General features: G+C 40.5%; 2 protein-coding genes across 3 annotated transcripts in view; one reads left to right on the top strand and one right to left on the bottom strand.

The window, feature by feature from the left end:
• Positions 1 to 26711, bottom strand: part of LOC105692888 (dynein axonemal heavy chain 1-like) — a 64805-nt gene that overhangs the window by 23248 nt on the left and 14846 nt on the right. The window lies entirely within an intron of this gene.
• Positions 3165 to 26297, top strand: LOC105692929 (thyrotropin-releasing hormone receptor). Of its 2 annotated transcripts, XM_012412506.2 has the most exons (5): positions 3165 to 3754; positions 3790 to 5297; positions 23394 to 23580; positions 23804 to 23909; positions 24035 to 26297. In XM_012412506.2, the coding sequence occupies exons 2-5, from the start codon at positions 4419 to 4421 to the stop codon at positions 24264 to 24266; spliced, it is 1404 nt and encodes a 467-aa protein (XP_012267929.2). In that variant the 5' UTR covers positions 3165 to 3754; positions 3790 to 4418; the 3' UTR covers positions 24267 to 26297. The 2 variants fall into 2 exon arrangements, with proteins under 2 accessions (XP_012267929.2, XP_048510959.1); XM_048655002.1 differs by having other exon boundaries at positions 3165 to 5297; positions 23394 to 23568.

Raw genomic sequence — 26711 nt, forward strand, 5'->3', positions numbered from 1 at the left:
TATTGATGGCGATCGGTATAATACGCGCTGTAGGTAGAGACCATAAGCTACGTACCGTGAAAATGAACTACACATATATACGTACGCATAGAATGCAGTCGAAAGTAGGATAAATGTATTTTTAGACAGGGAAAATGAGCATTGCGTGAAGTTGGCGAAAATATTGAAACCGATCCGTATTTGATTCCAACTAAAGTCCCAAGAGGTCATAAGAGCGGACTAGATTTCTGAATATTTTCTAACGATAGATCGAACGATGACGGACGGCGCCGGATAACGCAGCAGGGAAATCAAATCCTCGTGGATCTCGTCTGGAATAACAAATCGAAAAAAAAAAAAAAAAAAAAAAAAAAACGCCCCTCATTCATTCAATTACTCGTTGTCTCGTTTGATTCGTCTTTTGCGAATCCGAGATGTGGTCAAACGTTGTTTCGAAATAACGTGACAATTTTTTCTTTCTCGTCTCTTCGGCGGAAGACCTATGACCACCGGGTTTTTTGTCGATGATTGTGGTTCGCGAATAACAAGACTGCGCAACAGACGTGTATCTAATTGCTGCTGGCTACGTGTACGTAGGCGCGTGTCGAAATTTCATGTAGACCGTGAGACGAAAGAAGAAGAAAAAAAAAAAAACCGTCCATCAACGCTAAGTTTATGTAATACCTCCCCATACGCTCTCGGATTAAAACGCGATATAATTGACCCCTTTACACTCTCGATATTATTCGACCACTCCCTAGTCCATTTGTCGTCGCCGACACGGCCACCCCCCTTTTCCAAGTTTTCTTATTTTTTCTACCAACCTACGCTAAAAGAATCTGCCGTCGTTCCAAGCGAATTGTTGTGCGCGGATCGAAGAGGAGAGAATTTTAAAATTCTTCCAAAGGTAATAATGTCGGATGAAAGTGTAGATTCCTCGTTCTTGATTTTCATACGAGCTGAACACAGGGCTGTACCGAACAAGTTGTTGTTGTTTGATGGATTTTAATATCGCAGTTAACCGCATGCGGGAGGAGATTCTGCGAAGACTTTAAAACGGTGCGCCATAAGGGTAATAATTCCGTCCGTGGCGGGCATGTGGTATGAATTATTAGACTTTTGGCACACTTGATGGTTATAGGGTAGAAAAATAATCGAATCTATACGCGCATTTATGTAGATCTGAAGAAACAGCTATGAGTACAGTCGCCCGGGGAGTTCTCCGAAGAACAATCGTACAAAGAAAAATAACACAATGCCCAAACACGACTTAGAAGATCTCGCGAATTCCCCGTATACCTCGGAACCCACGCTACGTCGTGTCGTTAAAAATTGGAGCACAATTCTGTTCGGGTATTCGAGGGAGGTTTTCGAATTTTCATCGAAAATCGCACGTCACGATATTACCCAACAAAATGGGTTGCGATACTCGCGATTCGGCCAGCCGCTTGAATAATTCATGGGACGAGGAATTCGTTTTTTCTCTCCTATTTTTTCCCTTCACGATTTCACAAATTAGGAATATGGATGCATTGTGCACGAAGAGAACACGAACGAACAATTTTCATCAATTCTCGAATTTTTGGCCAGCTCGGGCTGTCGACGCAACGTATCGAACCAGATGGAATACGAAGGTCGAACTCTCGCGTTAGAGTCATGGTCTGGCGTCAATTTAGTCGCGATGGAACTAGTCGCATAAATTAGATGGCTCAATGTCAGCTAAGATTCAGACGCGATCCGAGTGCTAAGCGTCAGCTGCACAGCCGAGGATTTCGTATTGTTTGCGAATTCGCGCCAAGGGATCCGTGACCTCGTCTGGATCTTCTCAGCTCACAGACGAACCCCATTTGTTATCCTTCGGAGTCCAGGAAAACGCGTCAACCTACAACGATATCTTCTTTGAGCGATCTCGTCGGAGTTTACCCGAATCTAAATCACCGTGACTTTAAGATCGCTGGTACGTACATCTTGTTCGAGAATTCCGTCCAAGTTCATCGCCCCGATGCCCCATCGAGGGAATAACGATCGCTGAAATTCCCCACGAATAATCCCTCGAGTATCGCGACACCGCGATATAAAAGCATTTGTATTTACCCATCGCGTGACATAATACGTGCGACCTATTACACGTCGGATCTTTGTCCTATAGGAGCAAAAAGTTATCTCGAAACGGGGATAATTAATCCTGATCTAATCAAAGGGGGGGGGGGGGGGGGGGGGGGGGTTTATGTTAAACGAGACGCGACCCGATTCGGCTTACATCCGACGTGTAATTGAGTTCAACTAACCATATCGTATTCGGACCCGACTCGTGATTTCGAATTATGTGGGCGACCAGAAGAGCTTTCGCTCCATCTAAAAATCGTCTTTTCCCCTATCTTTATCTGGGTCGATTCTTGGACGAAAATTTTTAAAACAACTTCCTCACTCGACTGTGTAATTGAAACGACGGAAAAAAATTATGAATACCCGAAGACTCTGCAGCGAAAAATCGTGTAGGTGTACGAAGAGGATATGAGGAGGGGTGAGATGACAAAACGTTATGCTTCCTGTTTTCAGAAATATACGTCGTACATTTTTTTTCGCCTCGATTCTTTGCAGCTTATACCGTACATGATAAAAATGACGTGTATTCTCGCGTCCCGTCCCACCTGGCAATTTGTATTTTCTGAATGGGTTGAAAATCCCGCGACTTTCTTTGTCCACGGTTTCGAGCACGAACCTCAGCTTGCGTACAATGTCAATATTCATTATATTTTCAATCAGGTGCAGGTACGAAACTTTGAAAAAAAAAAAAATAGATAACGCGAAATATCGAACGGTTATCAACAACGTCGATCGTCGGATGGGAGGACCTGATAAAATTTTGCTTTTTTAACATCATTTCCTGGAATGCGGTTTTTTCCGTTTCGCCAACACAAAAACGATTCGTACGTCCGCGGATCGCCCTGCACCGCGTTCGTTAATCGTTGCCGATTAATAGCCGAGTCAAAGTGAATCGAGAACGAGAATCGTTGGAGGCCCGAAGAAACGAGGGCGCGTAGTTCCTAGCCGTAAAAGTTAAAGAACGAAGGTATGAATGGGATGTGAAACGCAGAAGCTCGCGGCTAGGCGCATGCGATTTAACGTTTCGATGCTTCCATACCAGAGCTATCTTCTTCGAGCGCCAGTCGAACTTACGCCGGCCCTCTTTGGTGGTGGACAACGAAGCGGACCGTTCAAATTTTGCCTATTACATTTCCACCCAAAAAGCTTTCCGCCGAGTCTTATGAAATTTTTTACGACTAACAGAAACTATTCGACCAAAGTCACGAGCTAAGAACAAATAAACCTGTTAGCCATAAAAAAAAGAACATTTAAAATTTTCGTACAACAGGTGGATTCGAATATCGAATATTGTTTGTTTAAAAAAAAAAAAAAAAAAAATAAGTCAGTTTGGATAACGATAATCGGAAGAAAAGAAAATACAGTTTCGTGCTTGAATTACTAAAATGTGAACACCAATTATAATTGGTTACAGTTTCTAGCCGCTAATTAAATCCAGCTGATAATCAACGTCCATGATAAACTGGGAATTAATAAACGCGTAAACCTAGAGGTATTACAGGGTGAACCGGATCAGCTTCGCCAGGTTATTAGAAAAAAAAAAAAAAAAAAACGCCTCTGGTGCATCGTCAGAATTAAATCGGATCAATTTCAAATTCTGATTCAATTACGCACGAAACTTTGAGATCTCAAATTTGGGGTCAGTAACTTCATCTGTTCCCGATTAGTCGTACCACAAGTACACGAAAGGCATATTTTTATAAGTTAAAAAAAGGCAATCGCTACCCTTCCAGACGTGACTCGTTACGCGAGTGTACGTCGATGTTGATCGGAGAATTCCTCTCGTTATTTTCGATTGCCCAATCGTTAAAAAAGCAATCAGTTGACCCAGCAGCCGAAACCAGATTGCCGTCGAATTGATTAGCGGTAAAATAACAAATTTTTTTTCGCGGCGTAATCGAGAGGGAAAAAAAAAAAAACGTAAAAATAGAGGAAGAATACGAATAAAAAAGAGTCCAGAACCGTCCCGGAATTCGGTTGGGTAAACTGAAGAGGAAAAAGAAGAGGAAAACGAAACGCCGCGTTTACCTACACCTCGACTCCGAACTTCGCTCACTCAGCTAGTCGTTGAACTTTGATAAAAATCTATCGAGAGAGACCGTTTCCTGCCGTGTCATTGGAGAACGAGAACGTGAATTGTGCAGCGGTGCACAAGGTCACGGCGAGAGTTCACCGAGTGGAAAAAAAAAATAAAATAAAAGTAAAAAAAGAAGCGAGGACAAACGAGTAAATAGAAAAAAATCAACGAGGTTCCTAACTCAAGATGTAACGATGTAACCGTACCCAAGGCATGGACAAGATCTTTGCGAAGCTGAGCAACGAATAGCTCCGTCATGTTCAGAACGTTGTCGCTGGGATGTCCGGGGGGTTCCGGTACCATCGGAAGTTCGTCACGAGTCCGAAGATCCAGTCCGGAGGTATCGGCAAATTTAACGACAACCACGATCTTCAGAAACTGGACGTACGATCCGATCGAAGATCAGTTCGAATCCGAGTTTCAGGAGGATACCGAGGACGCTTGTAATCCGCTCTATTTTCTACTGGAAATATTTCACCAGTACTACATTCCGTTGATAATTTTAATCGGCTTAGTCGGTAATCTCCTGTCGTGTATCGTCTTCCTGAATACCCATCTGAAAATGCGAAGTTCCAGCTATTATCTCGCGGCTCTCGCCTCAGCGGATTTTGGTTTTTTGGTAGCGCTTCTGTTGGTTTGGTTGAACAACACGGTCGGTTGGCAAGTATTTAACAAAGCCGGTTGGTGCGAAACGCTCGTATACGTGAGCGCCGTTTGCAGTTCGTTGAGCGTTTGGTTGATCGTTGCATTTACCGTAGAAAGATTCATAGCCGTTCAATACCCCCTGCACAGACCCCATATGTGCACAATCGCCAGAGCGAAAACGATAGTTCTGGTACTCGTGGTACTCGCTCTCGCGAGTCATTCGTACGCTTTCGTCACCGCCGGTGTTATGAAGAACCAAGATGGCTCAGAGGTCTGCGAACTGAGGATGGAGTACCTGGAAACCATGAGGATCATCAGCATCGTCGACAGCATAGCGAGTCTCATAGCGCCTCTGGTACTCATCATCGTGATGAACACCATGATCACCAGAAATTTACTCAGATTTAGCAGGAGATTCAAACAGGGACCCGGAGTCTCTACGCACTGTCCTAGCAGAGAAAGATCGGACATAAACCTCAACCAGATACCGGTAAGTCGTTGTCTGCGAGCAACAAATATATATATTTCCAAAGGGGCGAGTAATCGAAGGGAAAATTTTCAGAGTTCTCCGAAATTCTTTTCTCATTTTTCCGTTCGGTTGTACGAAATTTCCGCGCTTTCGGGTTCGGCGTTAATTATGCAAAGGGTATCCACATTGTTCGGTACAACCGACCGACCAAACTTCCCATTGTAACCCAGAGCTCGGAGCATAACCCGAATATGAACATTGTCGAGTGACGAAGTTATGCAGAGTGGAGTAACAAAAAGCGCCGTTGATTGGGTCGGAGTAAATTTTTTTTTTTCTTACAAAAATTTTCCTTCCAACCATCGTCTCGTCACAGCCGGTATCGAGATTTTTATTGCGCCAGCTGTGCAAAATATGCGGCAACGTCTTTTTTTCTTTTTTTTTTCTTCTCCAACAATTTTATCGCCCTCAAACTTTTATTTTTACGGCCCGTTGTAGCCCGTTCTTTGTAATTCTGGATCATTGGGTCAAGGACCACGCGATAAAAATCTGGACTCGCTGGTTGGAAAATTTGAAAATTCTAGATGGTCGGAACGACGATTGAATTGGTTGAAAAAAGCTTTTGGTTTTCGGATGATGTATGAGGTCTGCGTACAAAGGTGACACGGAGTTCTCTCTACAGATTAAAAATGGAGTCGGGTGTGACGAGAAATTAATACAACTCGTGCCCTAATCTTCTCACGTGGATGGACGCGAGCTTCAAGAAATTACGAGAGCAAAAGCTTAACGATCTCTCGCGGCGCGGTCTGAGCGAAATAGATGTTCCCAGCTATATCGTTCGCTCGAAATTGCTTACATCGTTAAGCTCGAAACGAAAAGACAAAATAAGAAACACGAAGGAACCAATTTATAAAGGTGTTTCAAAAAGATGATCCGAAACCGAGAAACTGATCCAACGCATAAATTAACGACGAATCTATCAGAAAACAAAGTAGTAAATCTCGTTTCGAAATGGAAACGTGGAAACAAACTCTGTTGAATAATTATTGAAAAGTGCTCGCCTATCGGATCGGAGCAGCCTGCACTCAAGAATTGATGATCGATCGTATCGCGGTGGTCTGTCGGAAAAAATATTAATGAAAAAATAAACACAGCACGCGCTGTCTGGCGTGCAGGTAGGGTTATACCGATAGACCATAATCTGAAAGATAGATAAGAAACGAGAGAAATAGAATCCGAGAAATTCAACCGCAAAACCATCTTCCCGCTGTAACGGGTAGGTTTTAGGTGGTACGCGTATATACAACACGACACATACCTCCTCGCATACCGACGTCGTTAAACGTCGATTGTATGTTACATGGGTGCTATAGTGTTGGTTCATTGGTGCACTGTTATTTTCGTACTGCTTATAAATACTGTGACGCTTATGTAAGCGTGCCATTCATCTTTCTTCTAGTTAAACCTCAGCGTCGGGAACGCCGGCGCTACCGTGTGCAGTTAACGATAATTGTATCACGCCTTATTAATCGTCACGATTAATTCGCGAGAAATGATTAAAAAAAAAATTTATACATGTCGCCCTCCGAGCTCTTCGATTGCATCTGTTCTCGACCGAGGGTGTATAAAATGTGTCATCGGTAGAAGTGCTTCCTGAGTCGACGTTGGACAGTGCTTGAGCATACAGACATCCGAATACGGGTGTGTGCGGATAGCGAACGGACCGAAATCAGATCCCTCTATGGAACAAAATTTCATCGTGATAAATGACGATTTTCCATATTTCGGTGGATAATTTTTTTTGCAATAGGTGTACATGACGATTATTTGCACGCCTGAAAACAAAAAAAAAAAAAAAAAAAATAGAAAATAGCAAAATAAAATAGAATGGAAACAACAGTTTTATCGAGCATATTACGTTTCACGATCTACACAGATAGATGTATATCGTGTAAAAGCGGATCAATTTATCCTACAGCGATAAACATATACGTAATAATTTATGTCGTAATTTGGATGAATTTCAAACAAATTTCCGCGGCAGATGTGGACGTGAAATTCGAAAAGAAAGAAAAGAGAGAGGGGGGAAAAAAAGCTCAGGACTTTTGACGTACCATTATACGCCCCGTCGAAGAATCAAAGAGAAATATTATTTTATTTTTAGAGCGTGTATCGCGAGCGCGAGTGACCGAGCTCCACTTCCCTTGAAACCGTAAGATTTCTTTATTTAACATTGAGAATATCCCGTCCGTTTTTAACCCGCGCGATATGTGATAGAAAAACTGGCGTCTCATTAAAATTCGCGAGGCGCGTTATTCTTCCGTGCATCCGAAAGCGACACTGAAACATCCCGCGGTCAAATGGTCGTCGCTCGTGCACCAGCTCCGCGGCGGTGACCTTTGTACGGTTCCATTAAAACCGATACACATGCGGTACGCTACGTAACCGATATAGGTGATATGGAAAAGCGGTATCCGACGATGATGAGTTACGCGAGAATTATTACCTCCACGTGTATCTACATGTTTTATACGCGCTGCAGCTGTGCAGGCAATTGCAACTTCGCCGCGTAAACCAATTATCGCGATACCTACGGTGATCCGAGCTTGTGAGTGCAAAGTGCACCAACCGTCGCAGTTTGCGAGGCAAAATAATGGACCGTACCGAGGGAACGAAACAAAAACTACGCCATCTCCGACGAACGTCTGTGAATTTTTGAAAAACTTTCCACGGTTGACATTCGCTCGGGAAACGACGCCCCGAGGAATATCGTACCTATCGGATACATTTCCGTGAATATTTACACGTGCAGGAAGATGCGATCTCGATATCTATCGCACTTGATGAGGAGGTGGTGTGAGGCGAATCCGAGAATTTTATTCCCTGTATTATCATTTTCCTCCTTGAGAAATCATATACCCGCTCGCATCTTATCGAGCAAAGCTTTCGGGCGGTGAAAAGACCAGAAGGATCGTTAGAAGTAGGAGGTCGTACAGTCGTGGCGGTAAATTCCGTCCTCAAATCTCCGCATCAGCTGGTTGGTACCGGTCCGAGAACGCTGTAGATTGCGGAGCTGCAACAAATGACCCATCTCCACCTTACGACGGAATACTTTTTTTTGTACTATCGTTCCATCTTTTCTCTTCTTCTGAAAAAGTTTTCCTTCAAAATATCTGATAACGTCGGAGTCGACGTTCTCGATTACAACTTTTCTCAGTAAGTTTGTTTGAAATTTTTCGTTCAAGCTTCATTGAACTAAATGAAAAGCGAGCAGTGTCCAATAATTGGCTCCAAAGGCAACCCTGCCACTTTTCTTCTCCTTTTTTTCTTTTATTTCAACTCTACCACCTCCGACTACTGAAGACGAAAAGATTCCAGAGATTGCAGACTTTTTAACTGCGCTGGAAAATTTTCTAGCTCCTTTCGTTTGCGTTGTAACCTTTTCGCCGCGCACGTTGCAATATTTAATTCTTTGTTTCACGTTTCCACCGAGCTTTTTCAGATCTCGACCTGCTCCAATATCGCTGCTGCGTAAACTCGGATATCCCAGATGGGAATATATAAGCAGTACTCATTTGTACGTAATATTCTACGTAGACGAAGGAAGAAAAAATTGAGAAAGAAATAATTCAAGAAAGAAGCTCCTGGAAGGGTTTTCTCGCTTGCCTTATTCCCTTTCGCAAAATGTAATCAACGAATCCCACGAACATTGATGTGTAACTCCAACTGATTACGAGCGATCGATACCAATGATCATCCGCTCTATGAGGAACTCGGCTTCCGAGCAGGTCGTGTAGTTTTTTTTTTCACAAATCAAGCTCCACGGCCGAAGCTCTTCTCTGCCGTTGATCATTCGGGTTATAATTAAAGCCGCTGTCCCCGGATCGACGAATCGTACGTGAATCAGAATTTTCAACGGAGGTTTGACGAAATCTCATTTCGAAAATTCAATCAACGTTGATTCGGTCAATCTTTTTCTTTTTTTTTTCATTTCATTTCTTCATCTTCCAAGGATTCGCCCTCGAATGTCCACCACCGCGTTAATCTCAGACGACGCTGCAGTAGTAAATTCAGAATCGGCAAGATCATTGGTTAAAATTATTTTGGACGACATCCAAGTATCGCGCTAACTGCGTCGATCTTCTCCGATCGATTGTTTATCGAACGAAGATAGCCAATTCCACTGCAACTTTTCCGTACCGTAAATTTCCGGACCCGCAAATAGTCGGAACAGGCGAACCGACGAAAATTAAAAGGCCATTCCAAATATCGCCATTCTCTCTCGGCGATTTTCAACGTCATACCGCATCAAACGGCCACTTTCCGTCGTTTGACATGTCCACCGATATTTACCCAACTTTGAAACCCTCGGGCGTGTAACGTGTACACCCCATACATCCCCCCTCCCGCGAATGAAATTGAGATCTTCGTGCACTTTGTAATTGTCACGTTATTTTACACGCGGTAGTCTATAGCGTCACAAGGGCGCAACGTACAGTTACTACGCGCGGATCGCTGGTTTCCCTCGCTTTTTCCGTTTATTTTTTATTTTATTTTATTTTGTTTTTTTTCTCTAATTTTTGTAATCTCGGATTCCTCGCCTCGTGATAGCGACGCGTTGTTGACACGCGTCAAAAAAGGGCCACACAAGGCGGTTGAAAGTAGCAGCGGTTATGGGCAGCTGCGACATGCGATGCCCTGCATACGTGCGCGTATGTGGTAGTCACAGTATTAATAGCTTGTGATCGGCGGGTACAGCTCGGGTAATTCTACCTTATCACAAAAGCACCCATACACCGATATCCTGCCCGCAAACAGAGCTTATCGATATTTTACGCTCGCTAATGTCTGCAGCTTTTTCACTATCCGCACCGGTTCCCTTGTGCACAAATATTCTGAGCAGAGGCAGTTCCGTTAATCGGTATGAATTTTTTCAATTTTTTTGATTCCATCCACCTGTACGCACGGTTACAGAGTTCGTTACAACTTCTAATTTTCCTGCGGATATATCCCATACTTTTTGATACTAATTTCAATTTTGATTTTTTAAGTTTTTGTCCGGTAGCGAAGAGTCATCCGTTCCGCGACGACGACTCGAGTCTCGCAAGCTCGCAAAATTTACCGGCTCGGTCATCGGACGCCGCGAGTTGTGAAATTGCTCATGGATTTGTGATCCATATTTTTCGCTCTACGGGGTTAACTCGAGGTGAAAACGCGCGTCAGGATATTGGTGAAGAATCGATATCGCTCGATTTCTTACGGGCGGTGGAGAGCTTTTTTTCCCGCGCGCGTAACGCGCACGACGATATGGCAGGCAGATGTACTATTATTTCGGGGTATCGTTTCGCGAGGCGTAGGTATATCGCGCGGAACATTAGCTTCACTATTTTCGATTCTTGATAAATGTGAACGTGTAATAGGTACGGTGTGTACTATAATTATTATACGTCTATATCTCCGCGTAACCGCGACTATAAATACCCGATGAAATACTTTGAGCTTGATCGCCGACTAAAAGTGTTGTTTGCTCCATTCCGCGGGTTACCAGAGATAGATAATATTGTGCCGTTAATCGAATCACCCGGCTCACAAGGGCAGTAAAAAGGAAATCCAGAAATCTTCTAAAAATAATCGACGCTCGCTGCAGGCCTCCCCCCCGGTGTAATATAGTCGTAAAAAAATAATACAAAAAAATACATATATTTATTACAGCTACATACGTCGCTATGAACTTGAAAACTGCTCGAGAGGATGTAAAATAACTTATCGAATAATATAGGTATACCGGTTCCCTCTTCCTGTGAATAAAAATACCCGTCTGCCGCGGAACGTTTAGCCGGCGTGTCGATGTTTCGGGCCAATTAATCTGTCAGTCGGCGAATCAGCTCTGTTTTTATAATAAACGAAAATGGCTAAGCGAGTTTATGAAAAACTGTATGAATTTTTCGTAATATGTATTTCAATTTCCAATGCCCGCACGAACGGTATAACAGCGGCAACATTTTTTTCCGAACGGTGAGATCCCTCTGGAGCGGATGAGCGTTGAACGTGATCTAGAATGAAATCCCTTTTAATTTTTTGCTTTCTTTTTTTTATTTTACTTCATACGATGATGTTTATTTTAATCTATTCCCGACCCCCGTTACGCTATAATTATAATCGCCAGCTATTTAAAGTACAAAATAAATAAAACCGCGTGCTGCGCAGTGGCATCGAGTGAGTTTATACAGCTGCGGATGGGTCGCTGTTCGGTTATATCGTGCCATATATGAACCTACCGCTGATCGCCGCAATCCCTCAATTTTTTCCCCCCCGGCATCGACGACGGTAACGGATTTTTATTAAAGTTACTAGAAAAAAAAAAAAAGCCAAAAATGCGACTCAAAGCCAGCGGGGTGCCGTAATTCGCGTACGTCGCGTCGTTGCGATGACGTTGGCGTTGACAAATTGATGAATAAAAAAAACGACAGATTGAGCGATTTTCGATGATGTTACAACGCAGAAGGAAACAAGGAGCGAAAAACAATGCCGGGGATCTGCGCGGGGTAAAAAATGACAAATTAGCTGTAGAATATCACGACTCGAGCATCCCTCTCGCTGCCCACCGAGCGACGCGGAGATGAATGAAAAAAAAATAAATAAATTCTCTGCGGGTGACTCCAGGTCCCGTTGACTTAGGAGGGATGTACGCGAGAGGGGGAGCGTTTCATGTACATGCCGAAAATAAACATCACGAATTTCGGTATCTGAACAAGAAAAATTCTACATTTTTCCCTTCTCTCTTCGCTCAGGAATCCCACCCCCGAAGCGTACGATATCAAAGAAAATAAGATGACAGGATAATTCTTCGTTACAATGTTATACCCGGCATATAGGTATACGAGCATACGGGATGAATCGGTGGCCCGAACGTTGAGCTGAAATACGATGAAATTACTCGAAAGTTCCAAGCGCGTTTCTAATATAAGATACGAGAGTTCGAAGGTCGGGTGAGCCGATGTAACGATAAGTTAATGTATTCCGTCGTTTATTGTACGCGTATAGTTCAATTAGCATACACAATTCATGCGATCCCCACTCGAGCCGTTCGGTGGCACCGAACCAAAGCTAAAGGTGTGTCACAAAGATGGCCAAAGGATAAACAACTGGGCGACTAGGCCAGTAGGCGAACGTTCCGGAGCTTGCAAAATAGAAATAGCCCCGACTCGAAGGGCGCCAGGATTACGAATGCGCGCTTGCGCGTATAGGAATGAAGAAAGAAGAACGCAAAAATTCAACGGCCAAAAATTATTCGGACTACTTTCAGATTTTGGGGTCAGCGATCTAAATTTTTTTATACATGCTATTCTGATGTATTTTGATCTCAGGAATCCGAATTCACAAGTAAAATTGATCTATCTATGTAATTGATCGAGTTATCGCCAAATTTCCGCTCAAAAAAGTGAAAAATCGAGGGTTTCTCGATGGGAAAAATTGGTAGCTCAATTTACTTGACGGATTTCGTGTTCCTGAGGTCAAAACAAGTTAGAAAAGTGCTCTACAATTAAATTTAAAAATACTTCATTTTTGACCCAAAAATCGACATTCTTTTTATTCCAGCCTACAGGCTATTCTCAGGAATCAGAAAGATAGAGATATCTCACGCTAGTTACAGACTGAAAAGTCGCTACTTTAACTCCTCAAATTGCACGGGGTGTCTTTTTTTCCACTTTTTCCCCGGTCTAGCCAACCGAAGCGAGTAATTTAGTGCACTCGATAATGCAGATTCTCCGGAATTCGCGACATACATGTAAAAAAAGAAGAAGACGAAAGAAGGGGGGAAAAAAGCCGAGTGAATAATACATGGCGTATAGTAGACGGGAGAAGACAGAGCGGCAAAGAATCGTCGGAGATATGAATTCTTTATACTCTTAAGCGTATGTATATTTTAATTCCATACTTGTTTTTATCCCTCTATATAGGTTTTTTCAGATATTTTTTCCACTTATTCCTATCCATATTTGATGCGATCATAGCAGACTACGTAGACCGATAGAAAGTCTCTGCTCGACGAAGCGTTGCTAAAATGGTTTATCATACAAACTGCATTCCGAATTCAGCGTAATGATTATTCTATCGTTATATCCTCGTCGTTATACAAGGTTATTGCATAATACCGTGAAAACTACAAATGTAATAACGTTATTCAACCGATGCAGACAAAAAAAAAATAAACAGGGAGGACCGGGTGGAGTATACATATATTATTATAAGCATCGGTAAGAAATCGATAAAATTAACAAAGAATAAAGAAAGAAATTAGAACGAGCTGCACGTATTTTTTTTTTTTTTTTTACCTTCATTAACGAGTTCGACCTTTTGTCAAAAGGTAGATAAGTTCGTAGAATCTTTCGAACATAGAACGATTACCGATCGATCGATAATTGATAGAACAAAATAAACGTGTCCGTGAGATTTCCCGGATTTCTTTCGAATCGTTCGGTAAATAAATTGGAACGGACGTTGAACGATGGAGGACGAAAGATAAACCGGATAAATAAAAAGGGAAATTGTGTCATAACGAACTTGCAGAAATTGAATTCAAGCTCAATCCGTTTCAGTTATTTGTACGGTACACAATAATCTATTCAGAGAGATCTTCCCTGGGCACTTATGATTCGCATAAAATTGATACGGTTTCAGTATCGCAGAAATGCACGGAAATAAACTAAATGGAAAGAAACGCAAGCTCGAAGTATGCGGTAGACGAAGAGCGCGCGGTAGGTACTCGACGGAATGCAATTTTGAACTCGTTTAGCGCATTAGGAAATTTCGGGAAAACGCTAACTCCCTTCTCATCCGGTATCTCGAGTACGTACTCTAAACTATATGAACGGAGAAAACGGGCGTTTAGTTATTACGCGGGTACATACGGTAGGCTATATGCATACCTATTAGACACACGTACACCTGAGCAGAGGTGGTTATAATATCTGGATTCTGGCTGCTAGCGTAACGTTGGTAAAACGTGTCACCGTTGTAATTGCGCAATACGGGGTGGCTCTGACTACTGGTAGAAAAGCAGAGTTTCGTCCAAGAGACGAGTTCGTCCTGCCAGACGACACTCCATTAGTGCTGCCGTTGTAGAGCTTGCAGGGCTTGGGCGAAGACGAGCTTTTTGGAGCCCTGCCACGTGACGATGACTTTTCTCCGTTTTTCTTTTTGTTTCTTCCTTTTTTTTTTTTTTGTCTTCCGCTTACGCGTCGTTTGGCCTGCGCCGTTATCTCATCACCTTGTTAATTCTTAGGCACAATATTCGAGACGATCAATTGACGACTGAGAACGAACTCTTTGAACATTCTATTTATACACTCTAATATATCCGTACACGTGTACCTGAATTCCAGCTATTATTATTTCGAAGTGATATCGAATTCCCGTCAGTCGTCTTTATCCGCGGAAAACGCGGGTGGGCCGCACGAGCTACTATTGCAAACAATGTGTAATCATAATTCGATCTCCGTGGTTATCTTCCGTCTCGCGACGGTTATGTGTCTGCGTGAACTGTACACGAAGCGTATTTATCCTCGAGAAAATACGAGGAGCACCTGCACCACTTTGTGGATATGAATTTTCATTTCAACTCGAGAGAACTACTCCGGTGCACCGGAAACCCAACGCGAGCACATCGACATTCTTGTTTAGCATTGTAATTCCTTTTTCTTGAGTTCCCTTCATTCTCCGGCTGAAAGTGAGTAGCGAAAATGTACCTGTAAATTTCAAAATTTGGACCTCTTCCAACGACTCTAAACCACCGATGACAAACGTTAGGGTAACATTTGGGATTCAACGGATCTAAATTAGCCCGGATTTACTACGTTAACGTCGTGCCGATTCACCGGATCAAAATTACTCGTCGTCGACAATTTTTTTTCGTACGGGACACCTTGATTTTTGGATCCATGAGGAAAGTTTTCTTTTTCATTATTATCAACGCACATTCGGCAAGAAGTGTAGACAGTTTGAGAATTTCTAGAAGCATCTGTAAAAAGTGATAGTTATAAGAATCGATAAATATCGGACCCAATCTATAAGTTCCCTAACTTTTGGGGTAGCGAAGAGAAAAGTGATAAAAATCTCAAAAATACAGATGAAAAGATCGCCCAGTATCACACGATATTTTAATGAATTTTCGTAACGTGCTGACTAAGCCTTCGCTGCAAACTTAATTTTATAATACGCATCCATTAACGTGTGATAATATAATTTCGGGTATACCTGTATATACGCAGGACTTACATAATACAATACTCGCGAGACGTATAGAAGGGATGCTGTTTTTCGCGTCGTCTCTTCCAAATTCAATTTTGAGGCGCAGACATTTTAATGCCCCAACGAAAAAAATCATGACGAGTCGGTGGCAGCAGCAGTCGCCCCCCTTCTACTCGTACCTTCTTCGTTTTCTTCTATTCCTTTTTCGGTGAAATACAAAATTGCCTAGGTATAATCCCTCCGGGTGAAGTATTTTTTTTTCCATCGATCTTTTCATTCTCTCCTCTAATGTACCCCACTTCTGACCTCACCTCATCCAAGTGAAACCATCCGTTGCGATGACTTTTTTTAATTGTTTTTCGAAGAAAAATATATTTCTATATTTTTAAATATTTTGTTCCCATTCACTCGATGTATTCCATGAACTCTGTACGGTTATATCGAGTCTCAACGTTTCAATAAGGTACTTATACGATTGATTTTACTTGAGGTAAAATTTTTTTTTCCACCACGCTTTTTTCTCTCCGCTCTCTATTCCCCATTTCTCGCACAATACGTCGAACGCTTTGTAAAAAAACGCGTCTTATATCGTTGAAAAATTTTTCATAAATTGCGCATGCATCGAGTCCTTCGATGTTTCGGGGAGAAAAAAATCGTGGAAAAAAAAAAAACAAGCGTGTGTTTCGTGCTTGTACGGTACGTAAGGTCTGCACGACCCAAGGTGCGTCTAGAAATATCCATATATATGTAACGTTGCGTCTCATTTCGTCACAGCATATGCCGGTGCTTGACATTTTTGACGACGGTTTTCCTTTGCAGGCGTCGCGACGTCGGCGCTTGCACGACCAGGTTTTCTCTCCGCTGGTGAAATATTATTATTTTTTTTTTTTTTTTCTCTCCACACACGTATACCTCGTTGCAACCGACGGAAGAAATCTACGGATTTTCTAGCAATGTCGAAACCGGCCCCATCCTCCCTCCAGTCAAAGACGGAATTTTGCAACGTCACAATCCGCATGCATCTAACCCCTTAACGATTTACATAACGCGATGTCCCCGCAGACGCTTGAATTTACAGGGTGGTTTGATAAATAATACACGATGCTTTGTGATACGTAACGTGATGTTTATGCCTTAAAAATGCCAAGCGTGTTTTAAATCGTTCGATTTTTATGCGGAAATCCGTGACGTGGAGTCTATCAGTTAAATTAGGGTTCAGCTCGTACGATCTGTATATATCCGCAGGGTTGACCGTGCGAAATTCATTTTTCGACGAATATATTCTCCGAGTAGAATAAAAATCACGAATAAATTCTGGCGAAAATTATAACAATTGGGCATGACGTCGAGTCGTGATAAAGCGGGGCGCACAGGCGAGAGTTGGATAATTTTTTGCATCCGCGGATGTTTCCTTCCTGCTGTCGCGGATTATCGTGCATATGCATAAAATAACGAAGATATACGCGTGGAAATAATATCGCGTACCGTGTGCGGAAACCGGAGCTCCGAAGGTTTTGAAGAATATTTAATTTTCGGCCCCGGTATTCGCAGAAATTTGAAGATTATATTACGGATAAATCAAAAACTGGCGACGTAAAATGCGACTTTTATTGAAACGACGATCCGCGAGGGAGCTTGCATTATCTTCGTATATGAAAATAACGTCGTTATTTTTTATTTTTTTATTTTTTGTTTCTCATCTGCTCATTTCCCATCGTTCGCTGGAGGTTTTCCTTCAGGAATGATGGAATTTTAGGAATTCTATTCACTGTGAGGTAGGTACTTTTAGGCACTTGCCGCCTATACCGTTAGGTATGCATTTATCCAGCATGCAGAGTTTGTGCCGAAGGTATACCTGTAGCTGTGTAGATTTATAAGCTAAACAGAGTTCGTGAAAATTCTCCGGATGCTCAGGTTGCATTCTTCATTTTTCTCCTTTTTTTTTCACCACGTTCATTTCCATGTCGTCGAATTTTTCCTTAAATCGTGTTCATCGAGACATTGAAAATTCTCAATATCCGCATACAAGCGTATAGAAAGATTATACGTATAACGTTATCTCAAAAAAGTCGAGGATTTTGTTTGAACAAACTTCCGAATAAGCGGCGAAAATTATTAACGCTCTGGACGGCTTCGGTAATTCTAAGGAGTCTGAACGAACGCGTCTGACCTAACGCTGACTCTTACTACTAGCTGAGCGCTGGCGGCCATTTAAAATCCATCATATGTAGACTAGGGTGGGTTGAAAAAAAATTTGTTTTCTTTATTTTCTTAGCATGGGGGCAGAATTTGTACCTTATAAAGAAGAAAAAATTTTCGAATGTGGAAAACATTTTTTATTTGATATTTTGAGGTAGCCCACTCGTTTTTCGAATGAATAATAAATCAAGTAGAGTACTTCCAGCAGAATAATTTTTTTTTTGGTCAAAAATTACAGAAAATATCTAAAAATTGTTGATTGTGATTGTTTGTTGCTTTTTTGAAATTAAAGTTAAGTAAAAAACAATCACAATCGACAATTTTTAGATGTTTCCTATGATTTTTGACCGAAAAATATTCGAATTTCTCGGTCTACGAGGGAGCCCGAGCTTTGCTGAAGTCAGATAGCCAGCAGCGTAGCGCTTTGTTGTGAGACGTCACCTTCGGGGCTGAGCAGAGGTGACGCACCACAACAAACCCCACGACCGTGGCTACCTGACTCCAGATAAGCTCGGGCTCCCTCGTAGACCGAGAAATTCGAATATTTCGACCCATGCACGGATTACAAAGAATCAAAGTGGGTCTACGACTAAAACCAATCGATATGTCTCAATTTTTCTGCTCCCAACAGCGAATAATTGACGATTACTCGATCGATTGCACGAGTAGATGATTTTGGATTTCAGATTTGGATTCCTGAGCTGATTATACGTGAGATTACTCTTGAAAAGCCAAAAAAAAAATCGATTTTTGGGCCAGAAGTAAAGTGGTTCAAAAATTGATTGTATTACACTTTTCTGACGTATTTTGACCTCAGAAATCCGAATCTAAGAGAAAAATTGACCTATCTCCAAAATTGACCAAGTTATCACTAATTTTCAGCTTTTTGGGGTCAAAAATAAAAAATTGATTTTTCAGTCTATATTAATGTAATTTAAGCTCAGGAATCCGAATCTGGAAGAAAAATTGGTCTATCTTCAAAAATTACCGAGTTATCCCCATTTTTATGCGATTTTTGGCATAAATTTGAGGATATCTCGAAGGGAAAAAATCGTAGCACAATTTTCTCAACGGATTCGTGTTCCTGAGGTCAAAATACATAAGAAAAGTGCCATACGATCGATTTTAAAAAATAAAAATTTTTGGCCAAAATTTGAGATTTTTCCAAGGGGTACCCCTTACGATTTTTTCAAATTTTGACCAAAAATTTTTATTTTTTAAAATCGATCGTATGGCACTTTTCTTATGTATTTTGACCTCAGGAACACGAATCCGTTGAGAAAATTGAGCTACGATTTTTTCCCTTTGAGATATCCTCAAATTTATGCCAAAAATCGCATAAAAATGGGGATAACTCGGTAATTTTTGAAGATAGACCAATTTTTCTTCCAGATTCGGATTCCTGAGCTTAAATTACATTAATATAGACTGAAAAATCAATTTTTTATTTTTGACCTCAAAAAGCTGAAAATTGGCGATAACTCAGTCAATTTTAGAGATAGATCAATTTTTCTTTCAGATTCGGATTCCTGAGGTCAAAATACGTAAAAAAAAAGTGTAATACAATCAATTTTTAAACTACTTCACTTTTGGCCCAAAAATTGATTTTCTTTTTGGCTTTTCAAAGGTAATCTCACGTATAATCAGCTCCAAAATCCAAATCTTAAAGCCAAAATCATCTACTCATGCAATCGATCGAGTAATCATTAGGTGGAAATTTTTTTTTGCTGTAAGTACCCCACTTGATTAATTATTTATTCAAAAAACGAGTAGGCTACCTCAAAATATCAAGTAAAAATTTTTTCCACATTTGAAAATTTTTTTTTTTCCTAAGGTACAAATCTTGCCCCCATGCTAAGAAAATAAAAAAAAAATTCCTCAACCCACCCTAATGTAGTCTGTTACAATTACTCAAGAGATCAACCAGAGATGTTTAATTACGTTTCAAAATTCTGTGCCTAACGTTAAACTAAAAGGTATGTTCTACATGGGAGTTTCATCTTTCGCGCGATTGTACGCGACGCCGTGGAACGGTTGCGCAAGAATTTTCGGATTTTCGAGAAACTTCCTGAGAGAAATGTGGGGAAGAGTGCAGGGAAAAATCGTACGGGTTTTAATTATTATTCATTAATTTACGTCACGAGTTTCTGAAACAAGGGTGAAATTTCGAAAATAAACAGGGTGAAATTCACCAACTTTCGACCGAATCTTCGGGGCTATGTTGTTATTCTATCTACTCACAATTCAGCCCTCGGTGCAACGATATTATATTTTTCTAATTATTCCGGTGATATAGAATAAGCCGAGGCGTGAACTTGAATACGAATCAGGCGAACGGAGAGCCCACAAACACCGGGGATTTTTTAAAATATTGAAATTCAAGGGGTAAAGTGTGCGCAAAAATTGAAAATTAATAATACACCGTACGATGCAGGCGTGTCTGAAAAATCGACTCGGTAAGATCAACCCAGCTGGGCTTTGTACAAGGTATCTCTACTTTTCCATGGATACATAAAAAAAATCCAGACGGAGATCATCTTTCGATATAAAATACCTCATTACCATTATTTGCATATAAATCGTACGTACAATGCGTACGCAAGTGTAATATGATCTGAGGTATTGTATACTGTGTTCAGGTGTGAGTATGTAACTTGGGATTTTTGCGTGCGCGTGTGATATAATTTACATCGTAATTCGTGCTTCAATGTCAAACAAATGAGAGAAATTCAAAACAGAAAAATAAAACAAACCAATAATTCATGCGAATGATTGGACGATCGCGTGTTCTATCAGCGCGTGCGATATGTGATATACGTATATAAGATACGAGTATCGAGTGATTTATTTACGAGCGTATAAAAATCGCAAGTAGATTCGTTTACCGAAATCCGAACTCGTTCATGCGGAATGATTTTATCGTCTCTATAGTATTACATAAATTTAGGGGGCGGACTTTTGCGCGCTGTCAGCGATAACGAAAGATCAAATTTCTCGGTGACACGCGCTCCTCGCTGTTGCATACGCGTCAAAAGTTGAGAAAATAAAATTGAAAAGAGAGAAAAAAAAACCAGAGAACAGAAAAAAAAAAGGAACCTTTCGACGGATATTGAAAAGTTGTGAAACTCGTCAAGTTGTCGACACAATATAGACAGACGTCTCCAAGCCGGAAGTCGAGTCGAGAACCCCAAATGCCAACAGCTAAACCGCTTGTGTAACTGCGGTACAGTCCTTCGACATTTTCATTTGAATATTTTTATTCATTACAGATTCGGCTTCGACGTTGGACCGAGAAAAAAAAAAAATTGTTGCCCTTAAAAAGACAGTTTATTATGAAGAGGGTGCTAAATTGCGCCCGCCGCGGATGAAAATTTGTTTATCGAACTTTGTAGCCTTGGATTTTCCCATTGCCTTGATGATATCGCGTTGAATTATTATCTTTCGATTTATTAAACCTCGTCGCGGAGCATCGGTTATTTTTTATTTGAAAAGAGACTGGAAAGAGAGAGAAACGTTTATCGTTGACTCGGACCGCGCGAAGAGTCACAGACTAAATTTCCCACACGAATTTCTGTCGCCTCTGAAATTATTACGGCCACCCGACCGACCCGGTTTTGGTTATAGAGGCAGAGGTTGTTACATCATTTGCAAATTTAATTACTGCGGCTTTCCTACGCCTTTCGCTAACAATCAAACCCTTTGTCGCCTAAGAAAAAAGAAAAAAAAAACGAAAGATTAATTGAAGGAGGAAGTGCCTAATTCATGTTGAAATGAAAAAAGGCGTAATACAATAAAGATTAGTTTCGGAAGAAATATCAGAAAGGTGAAAAGGTGCGCGGGGTTACACTGGAGTAGCTTGAATTTTTTCAAAATTTAATTTTAGAATTTGAAATTCAATATTAAATTTTGAAGCTTTAAAGCTTACGCGTCGCATCATTGAAAATGATAAGCTTTTGGAGGCGAAACTGACAATTAGTAGCTGATTAGAATTGAGCTTGATTAACGCGTCATACAATCCAGAGTATAATACCGAACGGTTATTTTAAAAATAGAAAAATAGTTTTATTCTTTTTCCAATCATGCGAGGCACAATCCAAACTACGATCACAACTACCGAGTGAGAAGTTATATCACCGCAATATAATACGGGTTACATTTGAACCGACGAGTTACGTAGGCAGTCGACGTTACGTTATAATAATCCTTATTCTCCACAATGGAATGGAGAAATCGAGCTTTTATCTATTCGTTTTTCAAATCTTGCAATTTCGGCACTTGACTTGTTTTCCATTTATTCAAAGGATCACAGCTGTTCGGAAGGATCTCTTCTCGTGTTCCGACAAATTCTGAAAAACGATTCCCCGGAAAATCGTGTTTTCAGTTTAGTAATCTACTAGGAGGTAATTTCACGGTTATTCGCGGTGATTGTCAGTTGCGTGAACATCAGTTATCTGCCGTTCGATGAGAAGAAACATCGCTAGTTCTTCGATCGAAAGGAAGAAAAGAAAAAGAGAAAAATAAAAGGGAAGAAGAAAAAAAAAATATGTACGCGTCTGGAAAATTGCAAGCCGCACAGAATAGATATATTGGAAAGAGATAATAAACAGAAACGGGGTAGAGAAAAAAAAATCAAATAAAATAAAAGAGAAGAGAAGAAAAGGAACGAAGGAAAGTCGGCAGGGGTGACGACGCGCGTCTTGTCTTGTGCAATCCTCTTGGGAATCTTTGAGCTTCTTTTGTAAGAACGAACGGTGGTCCCCTAATTCCATATAAGACGTCAATATTCCACGTCTCGACGCCCGTACATTTCTTTCGTACAAACAGATTTACGATGCAAAACGCGAGCCTATATCTGGGGGTATAGGTTATAGATAAAAAAGAGACACACGAATAGATTCAAATTCGGTTTCACGGGGTAGACACGACGACAACACAACCGAGAGAAGTTACGAAGAGCACTCCTATTCCTGATACACGTTGCCTGGGGGATGTTAAAAAAAAATTTAGAGGCGAAAAAAACGGCACGACAAAAAATTAGAAGAAATAAATAAATTAGAGTATTATAAAGAAAAGAAGTAAGGGAAAACCTGCGACCAGACATCGGCAGAGAATATTTTACTCGTAATCCCCACATGTTATAATGTTATAGTATCGTAATAGATGAGAATGACGCAGGGATTGCGACCTATAAAAGCACTCGTATTAATCTTATTAACTAGTCAACCCTTCGGATACCCTACACCGCAACATCATACGGTACAATTACGGTGCACTAAATAGCCTTGAGGGAGGTATTCTGGAAATGATCATCCTAACTGTACTACGGAAGCGAAGGATTACTCTGTTCTTCCGGCATACAAGACTACATAGTTAATGAGAATTCTACCCGCAAGCTCGCAATATTACGTACGTCGAGGGCGGATGGTCTGGCTCGAGAAATATTTCACAATTCAAATTCAGAGCACGATCAGACTTCATGACCTCATGAGTTGCAATACGAAAGATCAAAGGGGGTGCTACGTGCTCCGGTATTTTGTCTGTTATTCATTTGTTACCCAGAGGGTGTAGAACCGAGGATATTAGGGACTTATTTACGAAAAGCAACGGTTGATCAACGAACTCGAATAATTTAATTAATTTCCCACCTGCCTCTTTTTGGATTTTTCGCAGAGCGCGAGTAGCAGCAACAATGGAGGAGTTGGTTTAACTTTGGGTCCCGGCGTCGGAGGTCGTCGACAACCCTCTCAGCAGTCGTTTCAGTCGTCAAAAAGTAATCATTCCCATCACTCCAGACACCAGCCCCAGGCCATGTCGGCAACCACAAACCCCCGATGCACTTACGGAGGTAATACGAAAGGTACTCGTACTTTATTTTTCATTCCGTATAAATTTTTTCTTCGCTCTCTTTTTTCTCCTTATCTTCTCACTGGCGACGAGTAGCAGTACGTATAGATCGACAGACGCGTTCGCCTTGGATAATCCCACGAATTCCCGATTTATGATATTCCGAATTATGATATAAGACGAACGGATTACCGTTAGAATCTCATGGTAATAAAATTGCAAATTTTCTTTCACAGACGGAAGTTCGTCTTCGAGAAATCCAGCCTCACCTCGGAATCAGCAAAGTATTACAAAAATGCTTCTTTTAATCAGCACAGTTTTCATTCTCCTTAATTTACCCAGGTAATCGATGAGGTCGATTTTTTCTCATTTTTCGTACGGTGACAAAACGAAAAATAAAATAATCTCAGACTCGTTTTTCAAATGTATAATATCTAATGAATTTTGTTTCGACACAATTTTTACAGCTACGTGATACGTCTCTGCGTATTTTTCTTCACTCTCGCACGCCAAGAAACCCCTGCCCTACTTTGGTGTATACAACAATTTTTCATGCTGTTATACTACACAAATTTTAGCATTAACTTTGCGCTGTACGCGATGTGCGGTATAACTTTCAGACGTTGTTTGAGGCAGCTTTTGTGCAAAGTACAAAAAAGCTTGACGAGGTATCACTGCAACCCTCAACGTTACATATAGCGAGCGTATCAACAAGTTCGAACGGTTAGAAGAAGCAGAGATAGCATGGTCATGACCGTCGTTAGATAAATCGTGAATTGTTACCCACCTACTGCACGCGTAGACGAGTAATAAACCGAATCAACGATGACGACGTAAAACTAGATAATGGAAATTGTACACATTTGTTTATAAAAAAAATAAAAAGAGAAAAAAAAAAAAAAGAAAAAAGAACAAACATTTCACCATGACTTTAAAATACGAACGAGTGCGGTGAGCATTTTTGTATGATAAATCTAGCCGTCTAAAATTCAGGTCGAATATTTATAGAATATTATTTCGCTCCGCATATTTATACAGAGAGAAAGAAGAAGAAAGAGGTAGTTAATTAACGATAGTAATAACGAAGCAGAACGTAAATCATGTCAAATAAAAATGCAGCGAAGAATCGATGGTTAGCCAATAATGAAGGAAAAATAGAAAAAAAGCGCCCTACTTGTCAGTGCCAGTTGTAAAAGCTTGCCATAAGTTTATGTCTCTCGCAAGAAGGTGAATAGAGTGTTCAGCAGACGCAAATTGGAAGCCTAAGGTTCATGGGGTGTTCGTCGAGCTGGGCTATAAAATATTTCTCATACAAAGTGGCCGAAGAAGAAATAGCCGAATTTCGAAGTGTGAATAAAATATGGACGCAGGTTTTAACCCACATTCCATGATTCTCAAATTTTGTAAATTATTCCAAATTGCATTTAAAATGATGAGAGGAGCTTTTATTCACTTCGTAAATCAATCCATTTTATGCATTTGTTCATTTATTTCTTGGGTTTTTTTGGCTACCCTGTACATGTCGTACAGCTGTTGTAAGATTGACCAGCACAGCGATGTCGGGATATAATATCAACTTTGAAAAATATTTTTATCAGCTTAGTCCTGATACCGACGTTAACTTTTTAAGTACCCATTTTGGTAACGTGGTAAAGCCAGCGAGTACTTTGTTTAAAATATACATAACACACCCCCGATATCAGATTTAGCTTTCACTTCGATAAAATTAACGAACATCTGACTCGATTGAAAAAACTTTTTTCTCCCGCAAGATAGTTGCAACAACGAAATGAAAGGACGAAAATTTTTGCACGTTTCTTATTTCCACACATTTAAACCACTTCGTACCACGATTGATATTTCAATTTAACGAACTTCCACTATCGATAAATGAAACGATAAAAATGATAGTAAAATAAAATTACGAAGACGAAGGTCAAGGGTGGGGAATGAAAAGGACAATGATTAGACGCAAATTGATAGCTAGAGCACTAGCTCTCCTTACTGTGATAGAAGACGATTAAGTTTTCCGCGTGTTCATACGATCGTAATCTGCGGTATTAATAACGGCCACTCCCAGGCGGATATCAAAATCGCTATAATAATACGCCCATTTCCTAGCACTGCAAAACTGGTTATTAAATGTACCCATAAGTTACGAGACTCCGATCGTTTAGTTCCATGTAATTAATTATTCTATACGGGGAATGAAAATAACAAACGCAGTAAAAGTTCAGAGTGCACAATAAATTTGTTCACATAATAGGGTGACTTCGTGTACATTCGTGCGGTGTACCGTAACTGTTAACCGCGACGAAGTTGATTTTTGACTCATAAATTAGAAGAGAAAACCAAAGATAAATAGATTCCGTAACCCGACATTCTGTGCAAACGAAATGATCAGTTCCGAATGACTTACTTTTTAATTTTTCAATTCATCTTGTATTACGTAGGATTTTTAAATGCGAGCGATGTATATTCTAAAAATTCTTCACACCGTGATTCAACAAAGATGGCAGCATTTCGCACGTGTCTCTAATGTATAATAATTATCAAAAATTTTACGTAATATAAATGTATAGTGTATCTTCAAATGTGTAACGCAGCTGTAAATGTGTAAATATCTATAAAAAACAAATATAAAGAAAAGCCAAAAAAAAAAAAACCGTGCTGAAATTAATCAATGAGGTACAAGATTTTGTATCCCATATAATCCACGTATAAACTAAATACCATGTAATAATAGATGTATTATTCGACATAATTTGATAAGAAATAAAAGTACCAATAAGTAAGTAAAAGTTGACTATAAATTATGCGTAATTATATATCTATGTAATTATTGAAAATGTAAAGGCAAAAACCATCTACCCAGCTATGTGTATGTTAGGGTGGGTTGAAAATAATTTTTTTTTTTTTCAATTTTTGTAATTCAAGTATAAAATCAAAAAATGACATGCTCTTTTTTTGACTTGAAATTGAAGTTGAGTAAAAAACAATCACAATCGACAATTTTTAGATGTTTCCTACGATTTTTGACCAAATAATATTCGAATTTCTCGGTCTACGAGGGAGCCCGAGCTTTGCTGGAGTCAGCGTAGCGCTTTGTTGTGAGACGTCACCTTCGGGGCTGAGCAGAGGTGA

The sequence above is a fragment of the Athalia rosae genome, chromosome 5 (assembly GCF_917208135.1).
Source record: "Athalia rosae chromosome 5, iyAthRosa1.1, whole genome shotgun sequence".
Lineage (NCBI taxonomy): Eukaryota > Metazoa > Arthropoda > Insecta > Hymenoptera > Athaliidae > Athalia > Athalia rosae.

Coding starts and splice junctions, on each gene's coding strand:
- LOC105692929 (XM_012412506.2), top strand. CDS start 4,419: ATGTTCAGAACGTTGTCGCTGGGATGTCCGGGGGGTTCCGGTACCATC. Junction 23,581..23,803: donor TTACGGAGGTAATACGAAAG/GTACTCGTACTT, acceptor TTTCTTTCACAG/ACGGAAGTTCGTCTTCGAGA. Junction 23,910..24,034: donor ATTCTCCTTAATTTACCCAG/GTAATCGATGAG, acceptor CAATTTTTACAG/CTACGTGATACGTCTCTGCG.